The following is a 27461-nucleotide window of genomic DNA, read 5'->3' on the forward strand; positions in this document are numbered from 1 at the left end:
TCATCTCGGTTTACAGTCTTACAGCAGGTGGTCAGCTATTAAATCATCCTTACCCTAACAAAAGGCCACCTGTATGGCACTCCTGTTGATGAAGAGAAAGAGTATTATTTTAATCTCATGTAACTCAAACTTTCCTGTTTGTTAAGTTGCAGTTTGTAAAATCTGGCTTCTGTCCAAAGTTTATCTTTCATCGTGATATTTCATCATGATTAAAATCACAGCAGCAAACAGACACAGAGAGAGGCGTCTTTTCTACCAACATGGCTATTCTCAGCTGGCTGATCGTTCTTTCCCTCCTATTCCTCTATTTATGGAAGAACCAACGTCCGAAAGGCTTTCCCCCTGGACCATGGGGCCTCCCCCTGATTGGGAACCTGCTTCAGTTCAGGAAGAAGGACCCTCTCAAGGTCCTGGATCAGGTACGGCTTCTTATCCGATCCCTCATTAATCCCCGCTGTGTGAATCAGCCAAAAATGGAGGACATTTCCTTGCAATTATTTAAGCGTCTTGCTGCAACAGAGGAGATCAAAGTAAGATTTAGGGAAAGAAATTTTCAGAATGCTACCTAGATATTAAAGGATTCTGCTCTGTAGAAATATATGTTTGATTCGAAGGAATCCTAATAGTTAATGGGATCAGGCTGCTCTTGAGAGAATCAATAGCTTTTTAAGATGAAATCAATCCTAGAACTATGTTTGACTTTCATGGGCTTTGAAAGAAATTCAGTACTTTGAAGGATGTAAATACAGATCATTTAAGAAGAAAACAGATGTTTTTTCAGTAATTAAAAGGCGGTGGTTATATGCCTGCCACTCCTGGTTATTTAAAGTGAAATTGTTGGTGGAGCTTTGTTGTTTTTGCTGTTGAGTCTTCTTGCTATTCTTGTCCCCTCTTTCAATGGCCTTTCTTCAATCTACATCTGTATTGCATTGTTTTACATTACATTTTCACTCGTTAACTTATTCTTGATTAAAATGCTTTTCAAGGGTGGCTTACAATGTGCTCAGCAATAGCCTTCATCCTTTTTGTATATTTATACAAAGTCAGCTTATTGCCCCCACAACTGGGTCCTCAATTTACCTACCTTAGAAAGGATGGAAGGCTAAGTCAACCTTGAGCCTTGGTGAGATTCGAACCTGCAGTAATTGCAGGCAGCTGGTCTTAATAACCAGCTTAATAACAGGGTGCCTTAGACCACTGTACTACCAAGGCTCTAACTGAGCTTAGTTGAATGCCAATTTCATAACCTTGTGTTCTATTTTTTAGCTATCCTTCTTTCGCTTTTAAGCTAGGTAAGGTTGCAATATTTTTCTAGTGCTTATGAAAGAATAATTTGATCTGATTCATAAACTAGGCTAAATTAAGAAAGTAAATTTGGGTTGTGGGAAAGGAGGGAAGTGAGGCTACTTGATAACTGTGATCATCCTGTGTCTATGGAGATTCTCAAGCATCCACGTCATACTTTTCCCAAAGGTGCTTTTACCAAAAGGTAAATGGACTTTCTTGATTTTGTTTAGCTTTTCACCCAAGAAGCTTCTTCAGTTATGAAGAGAAGTGAAATATTTTCAAAGGGGAAAAAAAACCCCAAGAAAGTCCAGATAAAGCGCCTTTGAATGACCATACTATATTTTTAACCATCGCATTGAAGATAATTTGGCCTGTCTGCAGATATACCTGAAGAAAATCCAATTTTGGATGGGTCACAATTTATTTTTATTTTATTTTTATTTTATTAAATTTCTATACCGCCCTTCTCCCGAAGGACTCAGGGCGGTGAACAGCCAAAAGATAAAACACAAAGATACAAAATTTAAAATAGATTAAAACAGATTAAACAAGATAGAGGAATATGGAAGAGTCGCAGGGCTTAAAATTAACAAACAAAAAACTAAAATATTAACAAAGAATTTGACAAAGGTACAAGAGACAATACTAGAAGACAAATTAGGAATACAAATTGTAAAGAGAATAAAATATCTAGGAATCTGGCTTACTGCTAAAGCAATAACAATTAGAGAAGACAATTATAATAAATTAATGAAACAAATTAGAAAAGACCTGGAAATGTGGAACAAATTACAACTGTCATTCCTAGGGAAAATTGCATCCATAAAAATGAATATACTCCCTAGATTACTCTACCTCTTTCAAGTAACCCCAATCTGGCCAGGAAAGAACTTTTTTAAGGACCTTAATAAAATAATAACAAAATTTATTTGGAATGGGAAAAGGGCTAGAATCAAAATAAAATGTATGCAAGTTATTCGGGTAAAAGGAGGTTTAGGCCTACCAGACTGGGAGTTATACTATAAAGCAGCGTCGTTGAACTGGATAAGGGACTGGATAGACCTTAAGAATAAAAGAATGCTATCACTAGAGGGCTTTGAATTACAACGCGGATGGCACGCCTTTCTGTGGGAGAGAAAGGACAAGCATCATAGATACTTTCAGCAACACATTATCAGAGAATCATTGTACAAATCATGGCAAGAGATTAGGAAACATTATACTAAGATCCCACGATGGCTATCGACAATGGAAGCACTAATATATCCCAACGCCATGGATATAGAGAAAATGAGGACTTACAAAGAATTACTGAACAGTGAAGGAGAATTACAAACAAGACAAGAATTACAAAATCAGGGTATAGACATTGATTGGTGGCCATACATGCAAATAGAATCAAGATATAAAACTGATCGGGCACAATTCGGATTTCAAAATGAACCAAATGAATTGGATAAAATATTACAAAGTACAGATGAGAAAATGATTACCAAAATTTATAGGTACCTATTAAAATACAAATTAGAAGAGGAAGTTGTCAAAGAGAATATGATAATATGGGCCAAAAATATAGGACATACTATTGAATTGGATAAGTGGGAGAATCTGTGGAAGATAAATTACAAGATGACATTGTCTATACCCTATAAGGAAAACCTTTACAAAATGTTCTACCGATGGCACCTCCCACCGGCGCGCCTAGCCAAGATGTTCCCAAATACATCTCCGATGTGCTGGAAATGTAAATCACAGAAAGGGACATATTATCATCTCTGGTGGCTATGCCGAAGGGCAAAACAATACTGGCAACAAATTAAAACAATGATTGAAGAAATCACGAAACAAAAACTGGAAATGAGGCCGGAAACCTTTTTATTGGGAATAATCACAACACAATATACCAAAGAAATAAAATATTTGATCATCCATATCCTCACAGCAGCACGTATACTCTTTGCCCAACATTGGAAATCTGAACAGTTACCCACAGAAGACAAAATAATAGCTAAAATTACAGAATGTGCAGAATTGGATAAGCTCACAAAAGAAATACAAGAGAAAGATGATACTGATTACTATTTAATATGGCAAAGATGGTACAACTGGCTGGAGGCAAAAATAGGAATATAAAGATGATTTTCGAGTACTCAATAGAAATGTATAGAAGTAAATAAGGAGTCAATTATATATGTACATATATAACTAAGTAATTAGGTGACTGTAAATATTGATACAAATAGAAATATGAAAAATAACCCACCGTTGTAATATCTTCTAAGAATCAGTCATTGGACTGAATTGATGTGTGTTCGTTTTGTATGTTGTTTCAATGTATCTATGTTGGTTTTGTTTTTTTCTTTTTATTATTAATAAAAACTATTAAAAAAAAAAGAAATATTTTCAAAGGGAAAAAAAACCCCAAGAAAGTCCAGTTGCCTTTAGAAAAAGCACCTTTGAATGACTATACTGACCACTGCCCAGTGCGCTCACATAGGACTGCCCTCCTCCGGATGCCATCGGCCAGACAATGTTGGCTGGCGGCCCCCAGGATGAGGGCGTTCTCTGTGGTCGCACTGACCCTCTGGAATGGGTTACCCACCGGGCTCCGGACGGCCCCCGACCTCCGCACTTTCCGCACCGACCTGAAGACATGGCTTTTTCAGCAAATTCCCTGATCTTCCGCGAGGTTTTAATTGTCTGGGGATTATAAATTGGCTTGTTTTAGTACTATTTTATTGTCAGGTTGTTTCTATTCTGTGAGCCACCCCGAGTCCTATGGGAGAAGGGTGGCATATAAATTTGATAAAATAAATAAATACTATATTTTTAAACATGGCGTTGAAGATAATTTGGCCTGTCTGCAGATATACCTGAAGAAAATCCAATTTTGGATGGGTCACAATTTATTTTTATTTTATTTTTATTTTATTAAATTTCTATACCGCCCTTCTCCCGAAGGACTCAGGGCGGTGAACAGCCAAAAGATAAAACACAAAGATACAAAATTTAAAATAGATTAAAACAGATTAAACAAGATAGAGGAATATGGAAGAGTCGCAGGGCTTAAAATTAACAAACAAAAAACTAAAATATTAACAAAGAATTTGACAAAGGTACAAGAGACAATACTAGAAGACAAATTAGGAATACAAATTGTAAAGAGAATAAAATATCTAGGAATCTGGCTTACTGCTAAAGCAATAACAATTAGAGAAGACAATTATAATAAATTAATGAAACAAATTAGAAAAGACCTGGAAATGTGGAACAAATTACAACTGTCATTCCTAGGGAAAATTGCATCCATAAAAATGAATATACTCCCTAGATTACTCTACCTCTTTCAAGTAACCCCAATCTGGCCAGGAAAGAACTTTTTTAAGGACCTTAATAAAATAATAACAAAATTTATTTGGAATGGGAAAAGGGCTAGAATCAAAATAAAATGTATGCAAGTTATTCGGGAAAAAGGAGGTTTAGGCCTACCAGACTGGGAGTTATACTATAAAGCAGCGTCGTTGAACTGGATAAGGGACTGGATAGACCTTAAGAATAAAAGAATGCTATCACTAGAGGGCTTTGAATTACAACGCGGATGGCACGCCTTTCTGTGGGAGAGAAAGGACAAGCATCATAGATACTTTCAGCAACACATTATCAGAGAATCATTGTACAAATCATGGCAAGAGATTAGGAAACATTATACTAAGATCCCACGATGGCTATCGACAATGGAAGCACTAATATATCCCAACGCCATGGATATAGAGAAAATGAGGACTTACAAAGAATTACTGAACAGTGAAGGAGAATTACAAACAAGACAAGAATTACAAAATCAGGGTATAGACATTGATTGGTGGCCATACATGCAAATAGAATCAAGATATAAAACTGATCGGGCACAATTCGGATTTCAAAATGAACCAAATGAATTGGATAAAATATTACAAAGTACAGATGAGAAAATGATTACCAAAATTTATAGGTACCTATTAAAATACAAATTAGAAGAGGAAGTTGTCAAAGAGAATATGATAATATGGGCCAAAAATATAGGACATACTATTGAATTGGATAAGTGGGAGAATCTGTGGAAGATAAATTACAAGATGACATTGTCTATACCCTATAAGGAAAACCTTTACAAAATGTTCTACCGATGGCACCTCCCACCGGCGCGCCTAGCCAAGATGTTCCCAAATACATCTCCGATGTGCTGGAAATGTAAATCACAGAAAGGGACATATTATCATCTCTGGTGGCTATGCCGAAGGGCAAAACAATACTGGCAACAAATTAAAACAATGATTGAAGAAATCACGAAACAAAAACTGGAAATGAGGCCGGAAACCTTTTTATTGGGAATAATCACAACACAATATACCAAAGAAATAAAATATTTGATCATCCATATCCTCACAGCAGCACGTATACTCTTTGCCCAACATTGGAAATCTGAACAGTTACCCACAGAAGACAAAATAATAGCTAAAATTACAGAATGTGCAGAATTGGATAAGCTCACAAAAGAAATACAAGAGAAAGATGATACTGATTACTATTTAATATGGCAAAGATGGTACAACTGGCTGGAGGCAAAAATAGGAATATAAAGATGATTTTCGAGTACTCAATAGAAATGTATAGAAGTAAATAAGGAGTCAATTATATATGTACATATATAACTAAGTAATTAGGTGACTGTAAATATTGATACAAATAGAAATATGAAAAATAACCCACCGTTGTAATATCTTCTAAGAATCAGTCATTGGACTGAATTGATGTGTGTTCGTTTTGTATGTTGTTTCAATGTATCTATGTTGGTTTTGTTTTTTTCTTTTTATTATTAATAAAAACTATTAAAAAAAAAAAAGAAATATTTTCAAAGGGAAAAAAAACCCCAAGAAAGTCCAGTTGCCTTTAGAAAAAGCACCTTTGAATGACTATACTGACCACTGCCCAGTGCGCTCACATAGGACTGCCCTCCTCCGGATGCCATCGGCCAGACAATGTCGGCTGGCGGCCCCCAGGATGAGGGCGTTCTCTGTGGTCGCACTGACCCTCTGGAATGGGTTACCCACCGGGCTCCGGACGGCCCCCGACCTCCGCACTTTCCACACCGACCTGAAGACATGGCTTTTTCAGCAAATTCCCTGATCTTCCGCGAGGTTTTAATTGTCTGGGGATTATAAATTGGCTTGTTTTAGTACTATTTTATTGTCAGGTTGTTTCTATTCTGTGAGCCACCCCGAGTCCTATGGGAGAAGGGTGGCATATAAATTTGATAAAATAAATAAATACTATATTTTTAAACATGGCGTTGAAGATAATTTGGCCTGTCTGCAGATATACCTGAAGAAAATCCAATTTTGGATGGGTCACAATTTATTTTTATTTTATTTTTATTTTATTAAATTTCTATACCGCCCTTCTCCCGAAGGACTCAGGGCAGTGAACAGCCAAAAGATAAAACACAAAGATACAAAATTTAAAATAGATTAAAAGAGATTAAACAATTTGGCTAAATTTTAAAAATATCCCATAATTAAACAAATTAAAATTAGTGTTTAAAATTTAAATTTAAAAATTTTTAAAGGGAGAAGATTTACAATGTGCAAAAAAGGCCATTTCATTTAATGGTATAATTCTAATCAAGAGATCCGATTATTCTTCTACGTCTAAGAAGTTATATCTATGCCTGAACAGGAGGGGAAAGGATAGGCTGAAGGTTTTTGAAGGAGATGGCATGTGATGGAGGTTCAGGTAATCTCGCCTCTCCTCCGTGTTGCATCCTTGCAAGTGATTGCTTCCAACCGATCTCCTGATGCTTCTAGATTAACCCTGGTGATTTCATTTCAGCTAGCCCAAAAATATGGTCCCGTCTTCAGTCTCAACATTGGAGGAACGCTTGCCGTCTTCACTCATGGGTTTTCTTCAGCCAAAGAGGTCCTGGTGACAAAAGGCATAGAATTTGCTGGAAGGCCAGATAATCCAATAGTAGATGATATCACTAAGAAAAAAGGTACCAATATATCCTTTCCAAAACTGTTTTTTGTTCTATACTTTTGTTCGCTTTGTTGGATCTTTATGTTACACTGGCAATTATGAGATGGATGAATCCAAGGAATGATTAATTAATTAATCAGGTTTTACGATTAGGTATGCAAAAGATAAATACATGTAGTCCTTAATGTACAACCACAATTCAGCCCAAAATTTCTGTTGCTAAGCAAGGCAGTTGTTAAGTGAGTTTTGCCCCATTTTATCACTTTTCTTGCCGTAGTTGTTAAGTGAATCACTGCCGTTGTTAAGTTAGTAAACACGGTTGTTGTTGGGTTTTTTGTAAAGTTTTTTTTAAACACACATACATCTTTTCTTTTTTTTTAATAAAGTTTTTTTTATTTTTAAGGCAAACAAACATTTAGTACTTCATTCATTTCTTCCATGTAACATTTCGCTGTTATCCTCAAAAATTTCTTCTCTTCTCTGTCTCTTCTGTCTTCAATCTCACCAAATCCATTACAAAGGTTTTCCATTAATATAATATTCTAATTACAACAAAAAAATTTTTTCTTCAATCTCTTTTAAAACTTATTTATATCTCTTTTCTAACCAGCAGTAAAATTTATTCCATATCTTAAAATATTCCGAATCTTCTCTTTCCTTTATCATCATAGTTAATCTATTCATTTCTGCACCACCTTCCTGGTTTATTTGCATTTTTTAATTGCTCTTAATTTATTTGCTAATTGTTCCTGCTCATTTAAATTTATTTCATGTTTTTTCACTTCCATCACTTCTTAATTTTTTTTATTTTGTGTATCTTTTTGTAATTCTTTTTCTAATTTCTTATATTCCTCTTCCAATCTTATCTGTTTTTGTCTTTTCTTTTTATTCTTTTGCCCAAGAAAGTTATTGCCAGTCTTTTAATATAAGCTTTCATAGTGTCCCATACAATCTGAAGTGATATATCCTCTTTTTTATTTAAAGAAAAAATCTAATTCTTTTTCCATAAGCTGTTGAAAGTCTTTTTCATTTAATATTGTTGCATTTAAAGTCCATCTTGTCCTTTTCTTTTGACCTTTCCATGTTATTATCATTGGGTTATGATTTGCCCAGATATTTGAGTCAATATTTGCTTCTTGAATATATCCATAAGTTCTGTTGACATCCATATCATATCTAACCTTGACCATGATAAGTGTCTATTTGAATAAAATGTATATTGCTTACATATTCATAATCCAGTTCTAATATTTTTTGTGTAATCCTCGATAAAATTCTTCTTGTTTTTCATTTGGTGCATATACTGCAATGAGTAATATTTGTTTTAAATCCATATTTATTTCCACCATCAAAAGCCTACCTTTACCATCATAATTTTGGTTCTAATTTTCTTTTGATATACAGTACCACACATCTTTTACTCTGTTGTATCAGTGATGTAAATAAAACTCCTAGCTTTGGATATTGTAACAATTTCACATGTTGTCTTCTAATATGTACTTCTCGTAGACATATAATGTCCATTTCGAACTATTCAATTTAGTTAAGGTTCTACTCCTTTTTATTGCCGCATTTAGTCCATTTACATTGAGTGATATTGCTCTTATTTCTTCTTCCATGTTTTACTTGTTACTAGTTTTTGATTTCATCGCCCTTGTCTCTCTTTGTTCCATTCGGTCTTTTACTCTTGCTCCCTCTCTTAACACTTGTTCTTCTTTTGTTTTTTCATCTTTTTCTTTCTCCTCATCTCTCTGTTTTGTCTTGCCTACTGCACCCTGATCTTCCTCTAACGGTCCACAAAATTGTTGATAAAACAACTTTTTCAATAGAATCAACTCTATGTCTTTGTTCTTGCCATGTCACAATAATTCCTTCAGGTATTAACCATCTGAAACTCACTCCTTTAAATATTAAGACTGGCACTGCAAGTCAACTTTTAACATTAACACAGGCTTTCCCTTCTTTATGGTTTGTTGATTCAAGATCCTACAACAATCATCCCCATTCTGTAATAGTTCATTCAAATGGGATTTCCATCTTCAATTTAATTCAATTCATTGTCCCAATTCTTATTATCAGTTTTTAAAAAGAGTTTAAAATTCCCCAAGTTCTCTTTTTTTTTTCCTGATAGCAAAATAGTAACAAGCGGTTACTATTTCACTTTCCTCGCTGCTAAAATACTGGATGTGAGAGTGGATCCCCACACACTCTCACTCCTCTCTTTCAGCTGATCTTTTCCACCCTGTAAATTTTCCAGCTAGAGTTGAAGATGTACCTTTAGTACAAATAACTCAAAGTACTACATTTTTCTGAACAGAATATTGGCCTGGTCTTAAATTTGTACAAATTTTTGTTCATCTTTAACACAATTATATATGTTCAATTTTTATCATAACATTTATTTTCTCTAATTTTAAGAAAACTATTACCCTTCATTTTAACTTCTATTCTTGATATAATTCAATTTTTCTTTTCCCTCCCTAAAGTTTGAAGCCCTATATTTTAATTCACACAACATAGTACAATCCCCAATTATTTCTTTAAATTCTCTTATTCTAATCACAATTTGTAGAAACCGATTAAGTATAGATCTTAACCCAAATGTTCCAACTACTACAATTTCATATATTAAACTTATTCATATTTCTAAGCCTTATTTCAATTCTTAAACATCCATACATTTTGTCATTTCTTCATATTGACTTAATTAATTCATTATTCCATTTATCATAATTTCCCTAATTAATTAAGAATATTCAATTAAAAAATCAATTAAATATGCCTTAATTCAATACCCCTAAATTTAAATTCATATAACATAATACAGTTCCCAATTATTTGCTTCCATTCTCTTATTCCAATATCAAATAATTTTTTTAATCAACTGTTCCAAATAATACACTTCAACATATTTATAAAAAACAATTAAGTATAAATCTTATCTAATTAACTCATCATCCAATATCATTTCAGCTTTCTTTTTTTTAGTTAAATTCCAGATATGTAGTTAAGAATATTCCAGTTGTTACAATTTCCTTAATTTGAAAATATTCCAATTGTTACATTCATCATACATCCATATGGTTTTAAATTACTTAGTTAATAATACAATTTCATTTTTTTCTAATAGTCATTTCATTTACCATATATTCCTCTTCCATTTCTTTTTTCCTTTCTATTTTAATTTTTTTCTTTTTCTTTCCTCTTATTTCCTCTGTGCTTTGAACTTCTGAACTCTCTTTTCCGCTTTTCTTATCTTTCCATTGTTAATCCCAGTGTAATCATTTTTTTAAAAAAATCATAGGCTCTTCTATTTTGTTGTGCATTTCCCGTTATTTTCCATCCCTTTTCCCTTCCCAGTGTAATCATTTAAGTTTTTTATATTCTTTCTATTCCACCCTCTTTTCCTTCTTTGTTTCTTCCCCCTTTTCCATTGTTAATCCCAATGTAATTTTTAAAGTTCTCCTTTTTATTATTACTACCTACATAATCATTTAATTTTCCATAATCAATCTCCTTGTCTTTGTCTTCTTCTTTATTGTCAGTCTCTCCTTCTTGCTTCTTATTAGTTGTTTCCTTGTCAGCTTGAATATATCCTAAATCAATTTTTTGCTTGTCAAATTTTGGTTTTCCATGCAACATTGTAGTCATTTCCCTTATTTCCATTTTCAATGATAAGTACATCATTTTCATCATTTCCTTAAATTCCTGCACCATTTTGTTCTTTCTAGATTGATATTATTCCAATTTGAAGTTACATTGTAATCCTCTTTTTTTAATCATCAAAGTCAAAGCGCTGACAAACAAAGCCTCCTTAAAAATTCTCACAGATGTTGTTCCTTTCAAAGTTTTTTCCAAAACAAAGATTCAGTTTTGTAGTAACTTTTTTTTCTCCTGAAGATGGCTCTCTACAATCCACAATTGCAATCAGCAGCCTAGACAAATATCCATTTTGTTTGCAATCCACTTTAACAGTCTTTACTTATTTAATTTTTCCTCTTCTTCTGTTTCACCTTTATATGTACCAAATCAATTTAAAATTCAATCCAGATTTGCAAAGTCCAAATTCCAACTTTACATTCCAATTCAATTTCAATTTAGAGTCTTTAACTGGTCCTTTCTATTGTGGGTTTTTCTTCTTTCTTTAATCTTCCTTCCTTTAAAATTCCCAAATTAGAGAAAGACCTTTTCGGGTTTTTAATTCTTCTAGTATTTTAAAGTTCTCCAAATAATTAAATCCCCCCCCCCAAAAAACAAAACAATTTTCTGATCGGGTTTTGTCACTTTATAACTTCCACTTTAATCTTCTTTTTCCGTCCTTTCCCCATGTGTATTAGCTGCTGTTATACTGCTAGAACATTTATAATTACTTTGAAAATCCTCTTTTTTTCCCTTTTCTCTGCCTATGAGTTAGTTGTCACTCACCTGGCATCAATGTTCTGCTCAGTTCTCCGCTCCTGCAAAATGATTGGTCTCGTTGCCCCAGCTTACTGACGGTCACAATGGCCACCGCCCCTCGCTGCAGAGTCAGGGAGAGTTTCCTCTGACCTCCAAGGAATTTGCCTGTTCCTCTTGGTCTTCCGAGGTGCCTCTCCTTCTTCTTTGTCCCTACAGGACAGATCCAGTCTGAAGACCCCTCTGCAATGGTTCGTCAGTCCAGGATTTCCAAAGGCTCATCAGAGCCCACTAATCTCCGACTGTCTCACTGCGATGCTTCCGGTCGAATCCAGTAAACACGGTTGTTAAGTGTATCTGGCTTCCCCATTGACTATGCTTGTCAGGGGGTCACAAAAGGGGATCACAACACCCTGGGACACTGCAACCATTGTAAATATGAATCAGGTGCCAAGCATCTGAATTTTGATGAGGTGACCATGGGGAGGCTGCAACGGTCATAAGTATGAAAGTCAGTCATGAGTCACTTTTTTCCAGTGCCGTTGTAACTTCAAAGGGTCACTAAATGACATGTTGTAAGGTCTACCTGTACAGGGAAATCACTATAGTTCCATTGCTTCATTTTCCATCTCTCATTTTTACAGGCATAGTCACAGCACCCTACGGCCAAGCGTGGAAAGAGCACCGAAGGTTTTCACTGATGCTTCTCAGGAACTTCGGACTGGGCAAAAAATCAATGGAAGAGAAGATCTTGCAGGAGGCATCATATTTGATTGAAGCAATTGCTGAAAACTCAGGTAAGCTCACCTGGGACAGGACGAGATGGCTGGGAAATCATCACACCAATGTTGCTTCTTTTTTCCCACAGGACAGAATTCAGTTGATCTCACAGTTAGAGTCATGTTTCTTTGTGTTTGTGTGTAAGGGTGTGTGTGTGTGTGTGTTGATGCAGAGTGGGAGGAACTTAGTATTCTGGTTGTATAAAACTTCAAGCAAATTCCAATGGAAGAGAATATTTGTAGATTTCAGGTATTTCATTCCCCTCCTAGGCAATAGGATGATGTTATATAGGTGGGTAATGAAATGTCAGTTGTGGCCCATGAGTGGCCAGCAGAGCTGGCAGCAGATTCGGACAGTGAGGAGGTTGGGGAGGAACATGAGCCAGTCCTGGAGTCTGGGGAATGCTCTGATGAGGGCTCTGCATTGGAGGCAGAGAGAGGACCAGGACTGGATGCCAATTTTCTGCTGCCTTCAGAGTTAGACATCAGTGAGGCAGATGAACAGATGGCGCTTGTTCCCAGTGTGTGCATGCACAGAGTTGCCAGATGAAAGGAACAGCTAAAGAACAAGGGTTGACTTGGAAGTAAGGCCACAGATGGACGATGAATGGCCCCTCCCAGAGGAAATAAAAGAGGAGCGAATGGGGAGTGGAGTTTGCAGGAGACAATTAGTTCACCTAATTGGTTCGTGACTCTCCGAGACTCCTTGCCAAGTTTTGAAGATATCAGCCTGGCAACTCTCCAAGCCAGATAAGGTCTGTGACTGTAAATTCTCCCTTGAAAGACTTTGCTGAGTGTGAATGAGAGAAATTCACAGTAACTTAATAAAAAGGGTTTTTATCGGGATAAGGAGTCTGCTTTGTGGTTTGGGAATGCCTAGGTCAGAACAATGTCTACAAGCAAACGATCAAGCTCAGAGATCATCAAGGACTCCATAGTTAAAGCACATTAAAATAAGATTGTATTTCAATCAATCAGAATAGAGATGGATACCCTATACCCGTGATGGCAAACCTATGGCATGCATGCCACAGGTGGCACGCAGAGTCCTTTCTGAGGGCACGCCAGCCATCGCCCCAGCCCAGCTTCACCGCACATGGTGCACCTCCCGTCAGCCAGCTGGTCTTTGGGTCTCTGCCCCGCGGGGCCTTTCCCGATCTCCGCAGGTTCCACCATCCACAGGTGCCTCTCCATGGCAGGAATGCAGGAGAAAGTTAGAACACGATTGGGTAAAAACTGCAAAGATTGGAGAAGGCAGGAAGGCAGGAGGCAGCTAGGACTAGATTGGGGGAAAAACTCCAGTTCCATGATCTCCAGTTTCTCCCCCCACATCGAGTCCTAGCTTTCTCTTGCCTACTGTGCCTTTTCCAATCTTTGCAGTTTCTCCACCCATCGAGTCCTAGATGCCTCCTGCCTGCCTGCCTTTCCCGACCATGCTGACTCTTTTTCTTTTTCTGGCCTTTGAAAAGAAGCACCCAAACATGGAGCTCCTTCCCATTTTTATTTTTTTAGGAGACACATGACCGATAGGAAAATGAAAAGTGATAGTTCACAAGTACATATAGTTAGTCCTCAACATATGATTACAACCGAGCAGGGGAATTACGGTTGTAAGTCGTGCTTTTGGTTAAGTGGGTCACCATGTGACCGATCAGATTTTATGAACTTTTGTTGGTTAGTAGAGGTGGTTAAACAAATAATCATGGTCGTCCAGTGAATCTTTGGCTTCTGGCAAAATGCGTAAATCGTGGTTGTGTGATCTCAGTATGCTGCAGACAGTTGTAAATGGGGGCTACGAAACCCAAGATGAGATCACATAATTATCTGGGGGAAATGGCCATTGGAACTTCTAATCCCAGTCTAACTACCTTGTTTGTGATCTGTTGTAACTTTGAATGGTTGTAAATCGAGGACTTCTTGGACTCCTCCCATTTTGGATGGGAGGAAGGCCTAAGTGAGGAGCATTCAATCTCACCTCCCCTTGAGTGATTTAGAACCGTCTCTGGTCTTTCCCAGGAGAAAGCTCCCAGTCTAGGGAGATTCTTGTATTACAGGCAGAGAACAATAAAGTAGCTAGCTTGAATTATACACATATGAATCTGTTTGTTCATGCACCACAGGACTATCTCTAATTTCATTTTCTTTTGCTTTATTCTGCAGATTCACCTTTTGATCCTCATCCATTTCTTAAAACTGCAGTCACCAAAATTATGTCTTCCATTCTTTTTGGGAAATGTTTTGAAAACGACAGCTCTTTCAACACTGTGCTGGACTTGATACATCAAAATATTGAAATGATGATGGGACCCTGGGCCATGGTATCCTCAATAGGAGGGCAGGAAAATGGTCACGATTCCTAGAATGCTAGTGGGAATTTTATCCAATTTTCCTTGCATAACTTTATTTATTTTTAAAGGAACATCATAATTTTATGACTGACTTGGAGGAGCCAGTAAGAACCAGAGTAAATTAGGGCATGACACCTCTTTGTTGAAATATTAACTTAGTTTAATATTTGTTGAAATATTAACTTAGTTTAATAAATATTAACTTAGTTTAATAGGTTAAACTAAGTTTAACTTAGTTTAATATTAATTTAGCTCTATCAAAAGGTGAACATGAAATAACATACATGAACATAGATAGCTGAAGGTATTTTTTCTCTCCCAATACACCCTACAGCGTATATTACCTGATGATCATTTTAATTAATTTTGATTTATTTTTTCCTTCTTGGCAGCTTTACAATGCTGTGCCCTTAGTGAGGAGGCTTCCCCTGCCCCATCAGAGAATGGCAAGAAATGCCCGTAAAGTCTTTGCTTTCATTGAAAAGGAAGTGGAAGAACACAAGAGAACCTTGATTCCCGAAGAATGCCGAGATTTCATTGATGCATACATAGAAGAAATAAAGGAGGTAAAAAATCCACTCCCCTTTGTTTGATTTTACACTCTTTCCCCCGCCCCAGTTTTTAAATTTTATTTTATACACAAACAAACACTTAATACATCAGTCAATTCTTTCGTTTGTCATTTCGGTGTTTCTTCAATGGCTTTGTCTTCTTGTTGTTTCTTCTTTCTTTTCTTAATCTATTACAACCTCTCTTCAAAAATACAATATTTTGACTTCCGCTAGCACCGCCGGCGCCGCTGCAGCTCCTTTGTGAGCACCTACTCCCGGGATCTGTAAAACCGCCAAAACAGCGTAAATCAGCTGTTTTGGCAGCTGGAACTTCCCCCTCGGGCAAAGAGGGGGAGGTGAGTGCTCAGGTGTATAGGGTAAAGCCCCCCAAAACCTCCAGGATTAATCCAGGAGGTGCAGAGGGTGAGGGCTCCCCAAACACCTGGAAAGCAGCTCCAGACTCGGGATTCTGTCTTTGACGGATTAAGGCATCGCGACCATCCCTGCGAAACAAGTGATTTTAAGGATTGATTTTTACGCAGGCAGAACAAAACAGGAGAGCTTCTTGCAAGTATTTTTCTTCCTTTAACTCTGATGAATAATGAGTCCTTTCAGATTCAAGTGAAAGTTTTAAAGAGATCCAAAATGGCGCTGATTGAGAACGGAAGCTTAAGAAGAAAGTGATTGTTAAAGCTTGTTTGCGTTTGTTAAGGTCATTATAGTTGTCAGTACAGCTTTGAAGCTTTGCTGAATGAAGTTTGCAGCATAAGAAAAGATGGCAGAGGCAAAGATTTTTGAAGAGAACGGAGGTTTCTCAGCACATAATTCAGCAAGTGTACAAATACTGACAGTGGATTTTTTGGAAGCATGGCAAAAATCATTTATGGAAAGACTGGATGAGATCTTTGAGAAGTTTATTACTCAAATTGATAACAAAGTTGCAATGTTGAAAGAGGAGGAAGAACAAAAAGCGCCTGAGGAACATGGAAAGGATGTTTTCCAAACTATGAATAAACTGATGGGCTTGAAGGAGGTTAATCCGGAGATATGGAGAGAGATCTATCCAGAGGTTTTGATGCAGATGAGAGGAAAAGTACTGGGAGAAGCTTGGATTTTCAAGATATCAAGAAGGATTAGAAATGGAACATTACAATTTCTTTATAAAAATGGACTTTTAATCCTAATTAAAGAGGTGTGTTGCTTAAAAGGAATTACTTTGCGAGCTGCACAGGATTGGAAGATAAAATTACAGTTGAATACACAAAAGCTTGTAAAAATAAAAGATGGTGGAATAAAGCGGAAGAAGAAGGCTCGGAAAAAAACCAGGGGGAAATGGAAGTGGAAGAATTTTATTCCTCTTTGTTAGGCAGGATAACATGGTGAATGATTGTATTGGTATTCAAGATTTTTATTAAGGATATGATTTGTTTGGTTTTGAAAAAAAATTTTTTTTACTTATGCCTGGGTGTTTCAACTGTTATAAAAACGGATTTTTATGATTTAAAGTTGATCTTAGGTTAAAAAAGAAATTTTCTTTTGGATGTTAAATTGAAGGTTATATACATTAATGTTATTCTGTGGAGGTGATTGTATTGGTATTCAAGACATGATTAATTTTTATTAAGGATATGATTTGTTTGGTTTTGAAATTTTTTTTATTTATGACTGGATGTTTCAACTGTTATATAAACGTGAACAAGGATATGATCTCTATGGTTATGATTGGATGGATTATATCTAAAAATTACTTTAAGTAATGGATTAAAAGAGAAACTTTCTTTTGGATGTTAAATTTAAGGTTATAGATTTTTCAATATATTTTCAAGGGCTTTAAATTGTTTGTTTATTGTTGAATTAATTGGGATTAACTACCTTTAAGCAAGAAAAGTTATATTTTGTTTTGAACAAGGAGAGTTAAAGTACAAGTGATAGATAAATCTATAGATAGTTAGTTTGTGGGGTCTTTTATTAAGGTTTGTTAAATGTTTTTACCCTGCATTTGTTCTGGGAAGTCCGGGTGGGGCTTGGGATAGGAGGGGGGAAGGGAGGGGGGGAAAATATATATATGCTCCTGGAAGCACGAAGCCGAGAACACCAGCCTGAAGATGACGAATGAGACTTCGTCGAAACGTCGCCAAGACACTTCCAATTTTACGTGGGAGAAGACCCGAATAGCCAAAGACCTACATACAAACACCCGCAAAAACTTGAGAAAACAGATATATATATATATAATGTTTTTTTCTTCTAGCCAGGTTTTCCCTACGTAACCTAGGTTTTTTTGTAGCTCCAGCTCAGTAGAATCACATCTACTCAGTTCTGGGCTTTTTTCCTTTCTAACAGCTAGCAAGCTCTAACTGCTAGGTGGGAGATCTAAATAGATCCATTTCTAGCTCATTTGCTTTCATCAGTAGGCCACACCCATATCTTATGTATCCTCCCTGTAAAGGTACAGTATCTGGAGCTACAAAAAAACCTTGGTTACGTAGGGAAAACCTGGCTAGAAGAAAAAAACACACATAAACCCTACGAAGAAGTAAGAATATATATATATATATATATATATATATATATATATATATATATATATATATATATATATATATATATATATATATATATATGATTGATTTTTTGTTTAAGATGTATGTTGACTATGAAATAAAAGTTTTTTAAAAAAATAAAAAAAAATCCAAAAATACAATATTTTAATTATACCATTTTCTCGCATTTATTTATTTTATTTTTGAATTTGTATACCGCCCTTCTCCCTGAGGACTCAGGGCGGTGAACAGCCAAATAAAAACATCAAATACAAATATTAAAATACAGTTAAAATATATATATATAAATTTGGCCCCATTAATTAAAACAATAAACCAAACAATTAAAAACACTTAAAAAGAATTAGGCCAGCCCGGCTTGTTGGAAAAGGAAGGTTTTAAGGGCACGGCGGAAGGCACTGAGGTCATGGATTCTCCTTATCTCAGGGGGCAACTGATTCCAGAGGGTGGGAGCCCCCACAGAGAAGGCCCTCCCCCTGGGGGTCACCAGCCTGCATTGTTTGGCTGATGGCACCCCGAGGAGGCCCTCTCTGTGGGAGCGCACGGGTCGATGGGAGGTCGTCGGTGGCAGCAGGCGGTCTCGGAGATAGCTAGGCCCTACGCCATGGAGCGCTTTAAAGGTGATAACCAACACCTTGAAGCGCACCCAGAAGACCACTGGGAGCCAGTGCAGCTCACGCAGGAGCGGTGTTACATGGGAGCGCCATGCTGCTCCCGTCACTACCCGCGCTGCTGCGTTCTGGACCAGTTGGAGCCTCCGGGTGCTCTTCAAGGGGAGCCCCATGTAGAGAGCGTTACAGTAATCAAGGCGAGAGGTCACGAGGGCATGAGTGACTGTGCACAGGGAATCCCGATCAAGAAAGGGCCGCAACTGGCGGATCAGGCGAACCTGATAAAAGGTCCCCCTGGTTACAGCCGTCAGATGTTCCTCCAAGGACAGCTGTGTATCCAGGAGGACTCCAAGATTGCGAACCCTCTCTGTGGGGGCCAAAGACTCGCCCCCAATAGTCAGTGATGGAGTCAACTGACTATATCGGGATGCCGGGAACCACAGCCACTCAGTCTTGGAAGGGTTGAGCTTGAGCCTGTTCCTCCCCATCCAGATCCGTACAGCCTCCAGGCACTGGGACATCACTTCAAGGGCATCATTGGGGTGGCCTGGGGTGGAGATGTACAGCTGAGTATCATCAGCGTACTGATGGTATCTCACCCCAAAGCCACGGATGATCTCGCCCAGCGGCTTCACATAAATGTTGAACAGGAGGGGCGAGAGGACCGACCCCTGAGGCACTCCACATATAAGAGGCCTCGAGGTCGACCTCTGCCCCCCTGTCAACACGAACTGCGACCGGTCGGAGAGAAAGGAGGAGAACCACCGTAACACGGTGCCCCCCATCCCCAACTCGTCCAACCGGTGCAGCATGATACCATGGTCGATGGTATCAAAAGCCGCTGACAGGTCTAACAGGACCAGAACAGAGGAGCAACCCCTGTCCCGAGCCCTCCAGAGATCATCAACCAACGCGACCAATGCCGTTTCCGTGCTGTGCCCAGGCCTGAAACCAGACTGGAACGGATCCAGATAGGATGTTTCCTCCAGGAATTGCGGAAACTGTCGCGCGACCACACTCTCAACAACCTTCGCCAGAAAGCGAAGGTTGGAGACAGGACGATAGTTGGCCAATATTGCCGGATCCAGGGACGGCTTCTTGAGGAGAGGCCTCACCACCGCCTCTTTCAAGGCCGCGGGGAAGTAACCCTCACTCAATGAAGCGTTGATAACACCCTGGAGCCAGCCTCGTGTAACCTCCCGGGAGGCCAGTACCAACCAGGAGGGACACGGGTCCAGTAAACATGTGGCCGCACTAAGTCTCCCCAAAATCCTGTCCACATCATCGGGAGTCACAGCATCAAACTCCTCCCAGATAACATTCTCAAGACTATTCCTCGTCACCCTGCCCTGATCTACCCAGTCAGAGTCCAAGTCCCCCCGGATCTGAGCGATTTTGTCATACAGGTATTGTCCGAAATCCTCCGCCCTGCCTTCCAAGGGATCCTCCCGCGCTCCCAGATGGAGCAGGGAGCGGGTTACCCTGAACAGGGCTGCCGGACGATTCCCTGATGACGCAATAGAGGCAGAAAAGTAATTACACTTTGCCGTCTTTATCGCCACTAGGTAGGTCTTAATATGCGACCTTACCAGTGTTCGGTCAGATTCAGCGCGACTGGCCCTCCAACCGCTCTCTAGGCGTCTTTTCCGGCGTTTCATCTCCCTCAGCTCCTCGGTGAACCAAGGAGCCGCGAGGGATCGACAGCGGGTCAGAGGCCGCAAAGGCACGACTCGATCCAAGGCCCCACCAGCCGCCCGATCCCAGGCAGCTACCAGGTCCTCGGCCGAGTCGTGTGCCAGATCATCAGGAATTGGCCCAAGCTCCATCTGGAACCTATCAGGATCCATCAGGCGCCTGGGGCGGACCCATCTAATTGGGACCGCCTCCCTGCGGCGGGGTGTAGTGGTACGAAGGTCCAGATGAAGGAGTGAGTGATCTGACCATGACAAGGGTTCCATGTCTATATCCCCTATAACAAGATCACTCAACCACTGGCCAGAGACAAAAATCAAGTCTAGAGTGTGTCCCCCCCCCGTGAGTGGGGCATAACTATTAATTTATTTATCTATATCTCTTTTGCTAGCCAATGGTAAAATTGACGTCATACTTTAAAATATTCTGAATCCTCTCTTTCTTTAATTATCAAAGTCAATCTATTATTTTCTGCACAGTCTAACGTTTTCTTAATTACTTCCTCTTCCAGAGGTATTTTCTCTGCTTTCCAATTTTGTGCAAATACAATCCTCGCTGCTGTTATTACATGAATAATCAAATATATCTTTTCTTTACTAATTTTCTCTGGAAGGATACCCAATAGGAACAGCTCCGGTTTTAAGTCAATATGTTGTTGCATCATTTCTTCTAGCCATATCTTAATTTTACTCCAATAATTTTTAGCTTCTGAGCATGTCCACCACATATGACAATAAGGTCCTGGTAACTGATGACATTTCCAACATTTAGCTGATTTGTGTTTAAACATTTTTGCCAATTTTTCAGGAAGCATATGCCATCTGTAGAACAGTTTATATTGATTTTCTTTATATGCAGTGGACATTGTTAATTTATAGTTCCTCTCCCATAACTGTTGCCATCTATCTAGATCAATATAATATCCAAAATTCTTTGCCTACGCTATCATTGTTCTTCCTCTAATTCAATGCCAAGTAAGAAATTATAATTTTTTTGATTATTTTATCCTCTGTTCCTGTGAGTATCGTATCCAACTCTGTCATCTCTAAGTAAAAACCATATAGTTTACATCTTTTTCATATCTTGTTTGTATTTTCCTTATATATACCAATCCATCTCAATCCCCTGTTCTTCCAATTCTCGTTTCCCTTTCAATTCCTCTTTATCTATTAGTAAATCTTTATATCTAACAATATTTCTAAGATTAATAATATTTGGGTATATTATTGTTGATAACCAAATTGGTATTTTCAAATAGTATTTATCTCTAACCTTCTCCCACACTAATAACAATGCATTTCTTATATAATGTCTATGAAAGTACATATGCATCTTACTTCTACCATACCATAAAAATGCATGCCATCCCAATTGTAAATCGTGTCCTTCCAAAGTTAATAATCTCGTGTTTCTTAATCCATTCCCTCATCCAAGTCAATACTGCTGCTTCGTAATATAGTTCTCAATTCGGCAGTCCAAATCCTCCACATAATCTTGCATCTTGTAGCATTTTTATACTTATTCTTGCTTTTCTCCCTTGCCATATAAATTTCCTTATTATCTTGCTAAGATTTTGGAAATAAGTCTTTTCAATTTTTATTGGTACTGTCTGGAATAAGAACAATAATCGATTTTACACTCTTATATAGTTGTTCTCATCTTGTATCTGTGGCTACCACATTACAGTTGTGTGACTATGAAAAAGAGGTCTCTGGTGGATGGCCCTCACCTCGTTTGATAATCTAAATGCATACATAATTCATTGCTTGGTCAGTTAAACAACTTCCACACAAAGTCGTTTGAAATTTGTGTGAATTAGAGTTTTGTCCTAAAGAAAGAAACAAGCTATTGTGTTATCTGAACTCATCTATGGGACTTTGCTTAGCCTGTTGCATAAACCCTGCCAACCCATTGCTCTAAATTAGAACATGAATGAATATGAACTTCATTCAACAGATGTGATTGGAAAATATTCTAGAATAATACAAATGGCCCTCAACCTTTAACCTCAGTTGGGACTGGAGCTTCCATCACTAAGCAAGGCACTTGTTAAGTGATTAACACCTTATTTCACAACCTTGTTTCCTGTAGTGTTAAGTAAATCACCAGAATTGTTAACTGAATCGCATGGTTATTAAGCAAATCCAGCTTCTCCCATGGACTTTGTTTGTCAGAAAGTGACTGGGAACCTTGTAAATGGTGATCAACATGGCCCTGTTGATGCTGCAACTGTCATAAATGCATGCTGGTTTCCAAGTGCCCGAATTTTGATCGTGTGAATGCAGGATACTGTGATGGTCATAAGTATGAGAAAAGTCCCTAAGTCATAAGAGATTGGACAGCCATTTGTCTGAAATGGTATAGGGTTTCCTGCCTAAGCAGAGGGTTGAACTTGAAGATGTCCAAGGTCTCTTCTCTTCTCTTCTCTTCTCTTCTCTTCTCTTCTCTTCTCTTCTCTTCTCTTCTCTTCTCTTCTCTTCTCTTCTCTTCTCTTCTCTTCTCTTCTCTTCTCTTCTCTTCTCTTCTCTTCTCTTCTCTTCCCTTCCCTTCCCTTCCCTTCTCTTCTCTTCCCTTCCCTTCCCTTCCCTTCCCTTCTCTTCTAGTCTATTCTTCATCTCAGCACTGTCATAACCTCAAACTATCAGTGTACAAATGGTTTAGAACTATATGTTGAGGACTATTTTCTCTTTCTTTGTTTGTTTTAATTAATAAAAGGCAGAGAGGAAAGTTTCAAGTTTTGGAGAAGAACAATTACTAGTTTTACTGACGGACCTTTTAACTGCTGGATCAGAGACAACGACTTCAACACTTTGGTGGGCATTGCTGTATTTGGTAGCCTTTCCAGAGGTCCAAGGTACGGAAATAGCAAATGACGAAGGTCTTCTATTAACCATGCAAAATCAGGATGGGTCTTGAAGGTGTGATTCCAGACCTTTCTAAAAGCTTCATTTGGATTTCGACAGATTCATCCCTTCTGGTATGTTTAGAACTGTAACACCTAGAAGAATTCCCAGATAGAGATGCATTGTTCTCCCACAACTCAAAGAGAGCACCAAGTTGAGAAGGACACAAAACATGGGGAATCAGTGTGAAGTTTTAAAAATTTATGTAGCAGATGACATGGCTGAGCCTGAAGGAAGAGTCAAGTGCATCATCAGTCTCGAGTCCCTTCATGCCCACAAGAGATCTAAGTCCTGCCCACTTTGAATTCCCTTGACTCTTATCTCTCTCCAATTTGCTTTGACCAGAAGAGTCAAAGACCTCCAAGGTCTCTTCCAACTCTATTGTGATTGATTGATTGATTGATTGATCTTGCACATCTCATTTGGCTGGATATCCTCCCCTTCTTATAATCCAGTGAATTAGGGAGCTGTCTTCCAGATACTCTTCTGAATGTTGCCTCGTTGTTCTAGACTTAAAGATGCTTCAGCCCTTTTTCGCAGGGAGCACTTTCTGCATAATTGTGTTGAGGTCTCCTTTCTTACCCTCCTCAGTAACTGATTTATTTGCACTGCAGAAAAATGCCAGAAGGAAATAGACGCTATTCTGGGAAGTAATTCAAACCTGCAATATGAAGATCAGGAAAAGCTGCCCTACACAAATGCCGTCATTCATGAAATCCAGCGCTGTACAACTATTGGTCCTCTCGGAGTAGCTCATGCACCCATCCAAAATGCAAAGCTTTGTGGCTATCAAATTCCCAAGGTAAAACTGGGAACTTTCACAGGTGGGCCATGGGCCTGGAGCAGGGGTAAAATCTAAAATTTTTTGCTACTGGTTCTGTGGGCGGGGCTTAATTAGTGGGCGGGCCTTGGTGGTAAGGTGACTGGGTGGGCGTGGCTTGTTGGTCAGGTGGGTGTAGCCAAGTCAATGTCACTTCTTTGCCCTTTTTTAACCTACAAAACACAACACAACACAACTGGCTCATCCACAATGTAAAAGCAGCTGTGCTAGACCCAAAATGGCCCCTGCAACAAGCAGGAACCTCACACAGCCACAAGAAGCCCAAAAAAACAACTTTCACACTTTACACACACAAAATTCCACATACAGCTTTGTGAGATTTTGTGTGTTTGTGTACTTAGAGTGAAACAGTACAGAAACACACTAAATCTGAGAAAGCTGCACAAATATTATTTTATTTTAATTTATTTTTATATAAAAGCAGCTAAATTTAAAACTTCCTAAACTTTAAATGGCTAGGTCTAAAAAAAGAACAACTAAAAAAACCCCCAATTAACTATTTTTTTTAAAGCTCCCAAAGGGGGAAAAACCTTATCCAATAGAACAGGGGTCTCCAACCTTGGCAATTTTAAGACTTGTGGACTTCAACTCCCAGAATTCCTCAGCCAGGAATTCTGGGAGTTGAAGTCCACAAGTCTTAAAGTTGCCAAGGTTGGAGACCCCTGCAATAGAAGGTACAAGGCAGGCAGGCAGGCAGGCAGGCAGGCAGGCAGGCAGGCAGGCAGATAGAGCTGCTCACCGATGAGCTTGATTGCAGGCAGGGATATTCAGTTGCTTGCTGATGCAATGGATTGCAGGGATTACAGCAAGGCGTTGCGACCAGCAGCTAAGGTAAGCAAGCTGCAGGCTGGAGGGGGCGGGGGTGGGGGGATTTTTGCTACCGGTTAGCAGGCAACTCAGCTAGGATCGTCAGAGCTTGGCTCGTCAGAGCCATTTAAAAGAAAGAAAAGGCTCTGATGATCGCGCAGCTCAGCTGGGCATGGGGCCGGGGGCAGGGATTTTTGCTACCAGTTCTCCGAACTGCCTGCTGCCATCGCTACCTACTCGCCCGAGCTGGTCCGAACTGAGAGCATTTCACCCTTGGTCTGGAGGCTAGGGAGAACTAGCCTCCAGTTCTCCCTAGAGAACTATGCATATTTAGCCAAATGAAGGGAAGGATTAGGGGAGGCATGACATCATAGCAGTCTTCCAATACTTAAAGGGCTGCCAGAGAAAAGAAGGGGTCAATTTATTCTCCAAAGCACCTGGGTGAAAACACATCACAGGGAGCTCCAGAAATAAGGGGGAATTTCTGGAAAGTGAGAATGGTTAATCAGTGGGAAAGCTAGACTCACCATTGCTGGAGAAAAAGTTGGAGAGCCAACCCTTCAAGCCTTACGATTCCATGAACGATTCTTTTCACTACCATCAGTTCATTTTTGAACCAAATCTCAAAAGGGCTAAGCCAAATTGATGGTTGTGCCCTGATATTTGCAGGGCACGACCATTTTGACCAACCTCCATTCTGTTCATCACGATGAATCCCAGTGGAAGTTCCCACACGAGTTCAACCCCTCCAACTTCCTGAATGCAAAGGGAGAGTTTGTGAAGCCGGAAGCCTTTTTGGCATTTTCAGCAGGTAAATTCTCTCTTTCTCTCTGTTTCCCTTTGAATGGGAAGGGATGCACAACAGGCAGAACCAGGGATTAGACAACCCTTTGAAATCAGCTCCTGTACTTAAGCCTACTTCAGGGCATCATTGGGCGGAGAAAACTAGGATGCATGCTAATATCCTGTGAATGTGGCCAAGAGAGAGCAACTGAAAAGCATATTCACTTTGGGGATATCATCACCCATATTTGTGAAAGCACTCCTTCTCTGCATGAGTGTATCCTTCAGCAGGCTAAAATATCCCATTTCATCAACCCATTCCAGAAACCAGGAAATACATCTTTTCCTTTGCTATTCTCTCCCTATCCCGCTCCATCTCCGTTTCCCTCTCCCTCTCCCCCTCCTTCTCCCTCTCCCCCTCCCTCTCCCTTTCCTTCTCCCTCCTCCTTCCCTCTCCTATTACCTCATCCTTCCCTCTCCCTTTCCTTCTCCCTCTTCCTCAACCTACCCCTTTCCTCTCCTTCCCCCTTCCCTCTCCTTCTGCCTCTCCTCTCCCTCCCTCTTTCTCATACACAAAGATATAAATCCATTAATCCTAAGGACACTAGTCAGTTTCACATGACATTACAAAACCACAAGTCTGAGTTTCAGGGGTGCTGTTTTATCATCAAAGTGTGTGCTGCTCTAGATGAATAGCCCTGATCGTTCATCTTGTCTTTGACTTTTCAGGACCAAGGGTCTGCTTAGGAGAAAATCTGGCTCGGATGGAGCTCTTCCTCTTCCTCACCACCATCCTGAGAAACTTCCGGCTATCTTGGCCAGATAAATCCCAGGCACCAGATCTCACACCTAACTTTGGTCTCACACAATACCCGTCAAGCTTTAAAATATCCATGAAAGGCCTCCAGGAGAGTGACTAGATCGAGGGAAGGTTTTTCCATCACTCAAAGCAAAGTCATCCTCTCCAAAGACACTTGAAAGACCCAGATGAAATTCATAGGCTACGTGGCTTAAACCAATTACATGAACAAAAGATTTATCCTAGATGATACGAAAAAATTATCTTCAATGGTATAAACTTGATTTAGAAAAACCAGTCTGCCTTTCACATTCCTTCCTTCCCTCCACCTCATCCAAATTTAAATCCTGTATCAGTCTAACAATTCGTCTTCTTCAGTTATTGCTGTAGTTCACAAAAGCTTATATCATTTAATAAAATTAAAGAAACAATCAAAATATGCCTGACATTTTTGTCTATACCATAGACCAGGGGTGTGAAACTGGATTTCTTTGAGGGCTGGATCAGCATTGTAGTTTTCCTCCACGGGATGGCTGGGGTGAGGAGATGGATCAGATGCTCCCGTAGCACTTTGCTAGCCAAAATGAGGTGCGAGGGGGCTCTGTGCAGCTCCTCACACCCTGTTTTGGCCGACAGAGGCATCACAGGCTGGTCCTTTGCTATTTCCAAGCCGCCCCATGGGCCAGATTTAAGCACCCTGCAGGCTGAATCTGGCCTGCAGTTTGACACCCCTGCCAGGAGTTTGACACCCCTGCCAGAGACTAAGATGTCTTCCTTCCTACAATGTTTATTCCTTGAAGAGATTCTGCTGTAGAGAACGGAGTTTTTCTGAACATAAAATACTAATTCCTCAAATTAGCATGTAAGGAACATCCAGTCAAAAACTAGCAGTTTGAAACTTTGAACTCTGAGGCTGCTAGATGCCAGGTGTTTCTATGAAATAATAAAAGAATGCAACGGAGGCTAAATGTGGAGCAGGGAAAAAGCATGCAAATTTGGCTTACAAGCAGTGTTGCACAACCAGGCTTTGTAAATCATAGGCTTGCTTCTTGTAGCCTGGGAGAGGAAGAGGCAGAACTGGAGAGT

General features: G+C 39.1%; 1 protein-coding gene across 1 annotated transcript; it reads left to right on the plus strand.

The window, feature by feature from the left end:
* Nucleotides 1-71: 71 nt before the first annotated feature.
* On the plus strand, nucleotides 72-26812 carry LOC117670376 (cytochrome P450 2J6-like). Its single transcript, XM_087877194.1, has 9 exons — nucleotides 72-419; nucleotides 7156-7318; nucleotides 12342-12494; nucleotides 14637-14794; nucleotides 15217-15390; nucleotides 22958-23096; nucleotides 23760-23947; nucleotides 25463-25604; nucleotides 26306-26812. The coding sequence occupies exons 1-9, from the start codon at nucleotides 261-263 to the stop codon at nucleotides 26494-26496; spliced, it is 1467 nt and encodes a 488-aa protein (XP_087733320.1). The 5' UTR covers nucleotides 72-260; the 3' UTR covers nucleotides 26497-26812.
* Nucleotides 26813-27461: the final 649 nt, after the last annotated feature.

The sequence above is a fragment of the Pantherophis guttatus genome, chromosome 11 (assembly GCF_059756535.1).
Source record: "Pantherophis guttatus breed Tessera chromosome 11, ASM5975653v1, whole genome shotgun sequence".
Taxonomy (NCBI): Eukaryota; Metazoa; Chordata; class Lepidosauria; order Squamata; family Colubridae; genus Pantherophis; species Pantherophis guttatus.

Coding starts and splice junctions, on each gene's coding strand:
- LOC117670376 (XM_087877194.1), top strand. CDS start 261: ATGGCTATTCTCAGCTGGCTGATCGTTCTTTCCCTCCTATTCCTCTAT. Junction 15,391..22,957: donor ACATAGAAGAAATAAAGGAG/GTAAAAAATCCA, acceptor AATTAATAAAAG/GCAGAGAGGAAAGTTTCAAG. Junction 23,097..23,759: donor AGCCTTTCCAGAGGTCCAAG/GTACGGAAATAG, acceptor TTTGCACTGCAG/AAAAATGCCAGAAGGAAATA.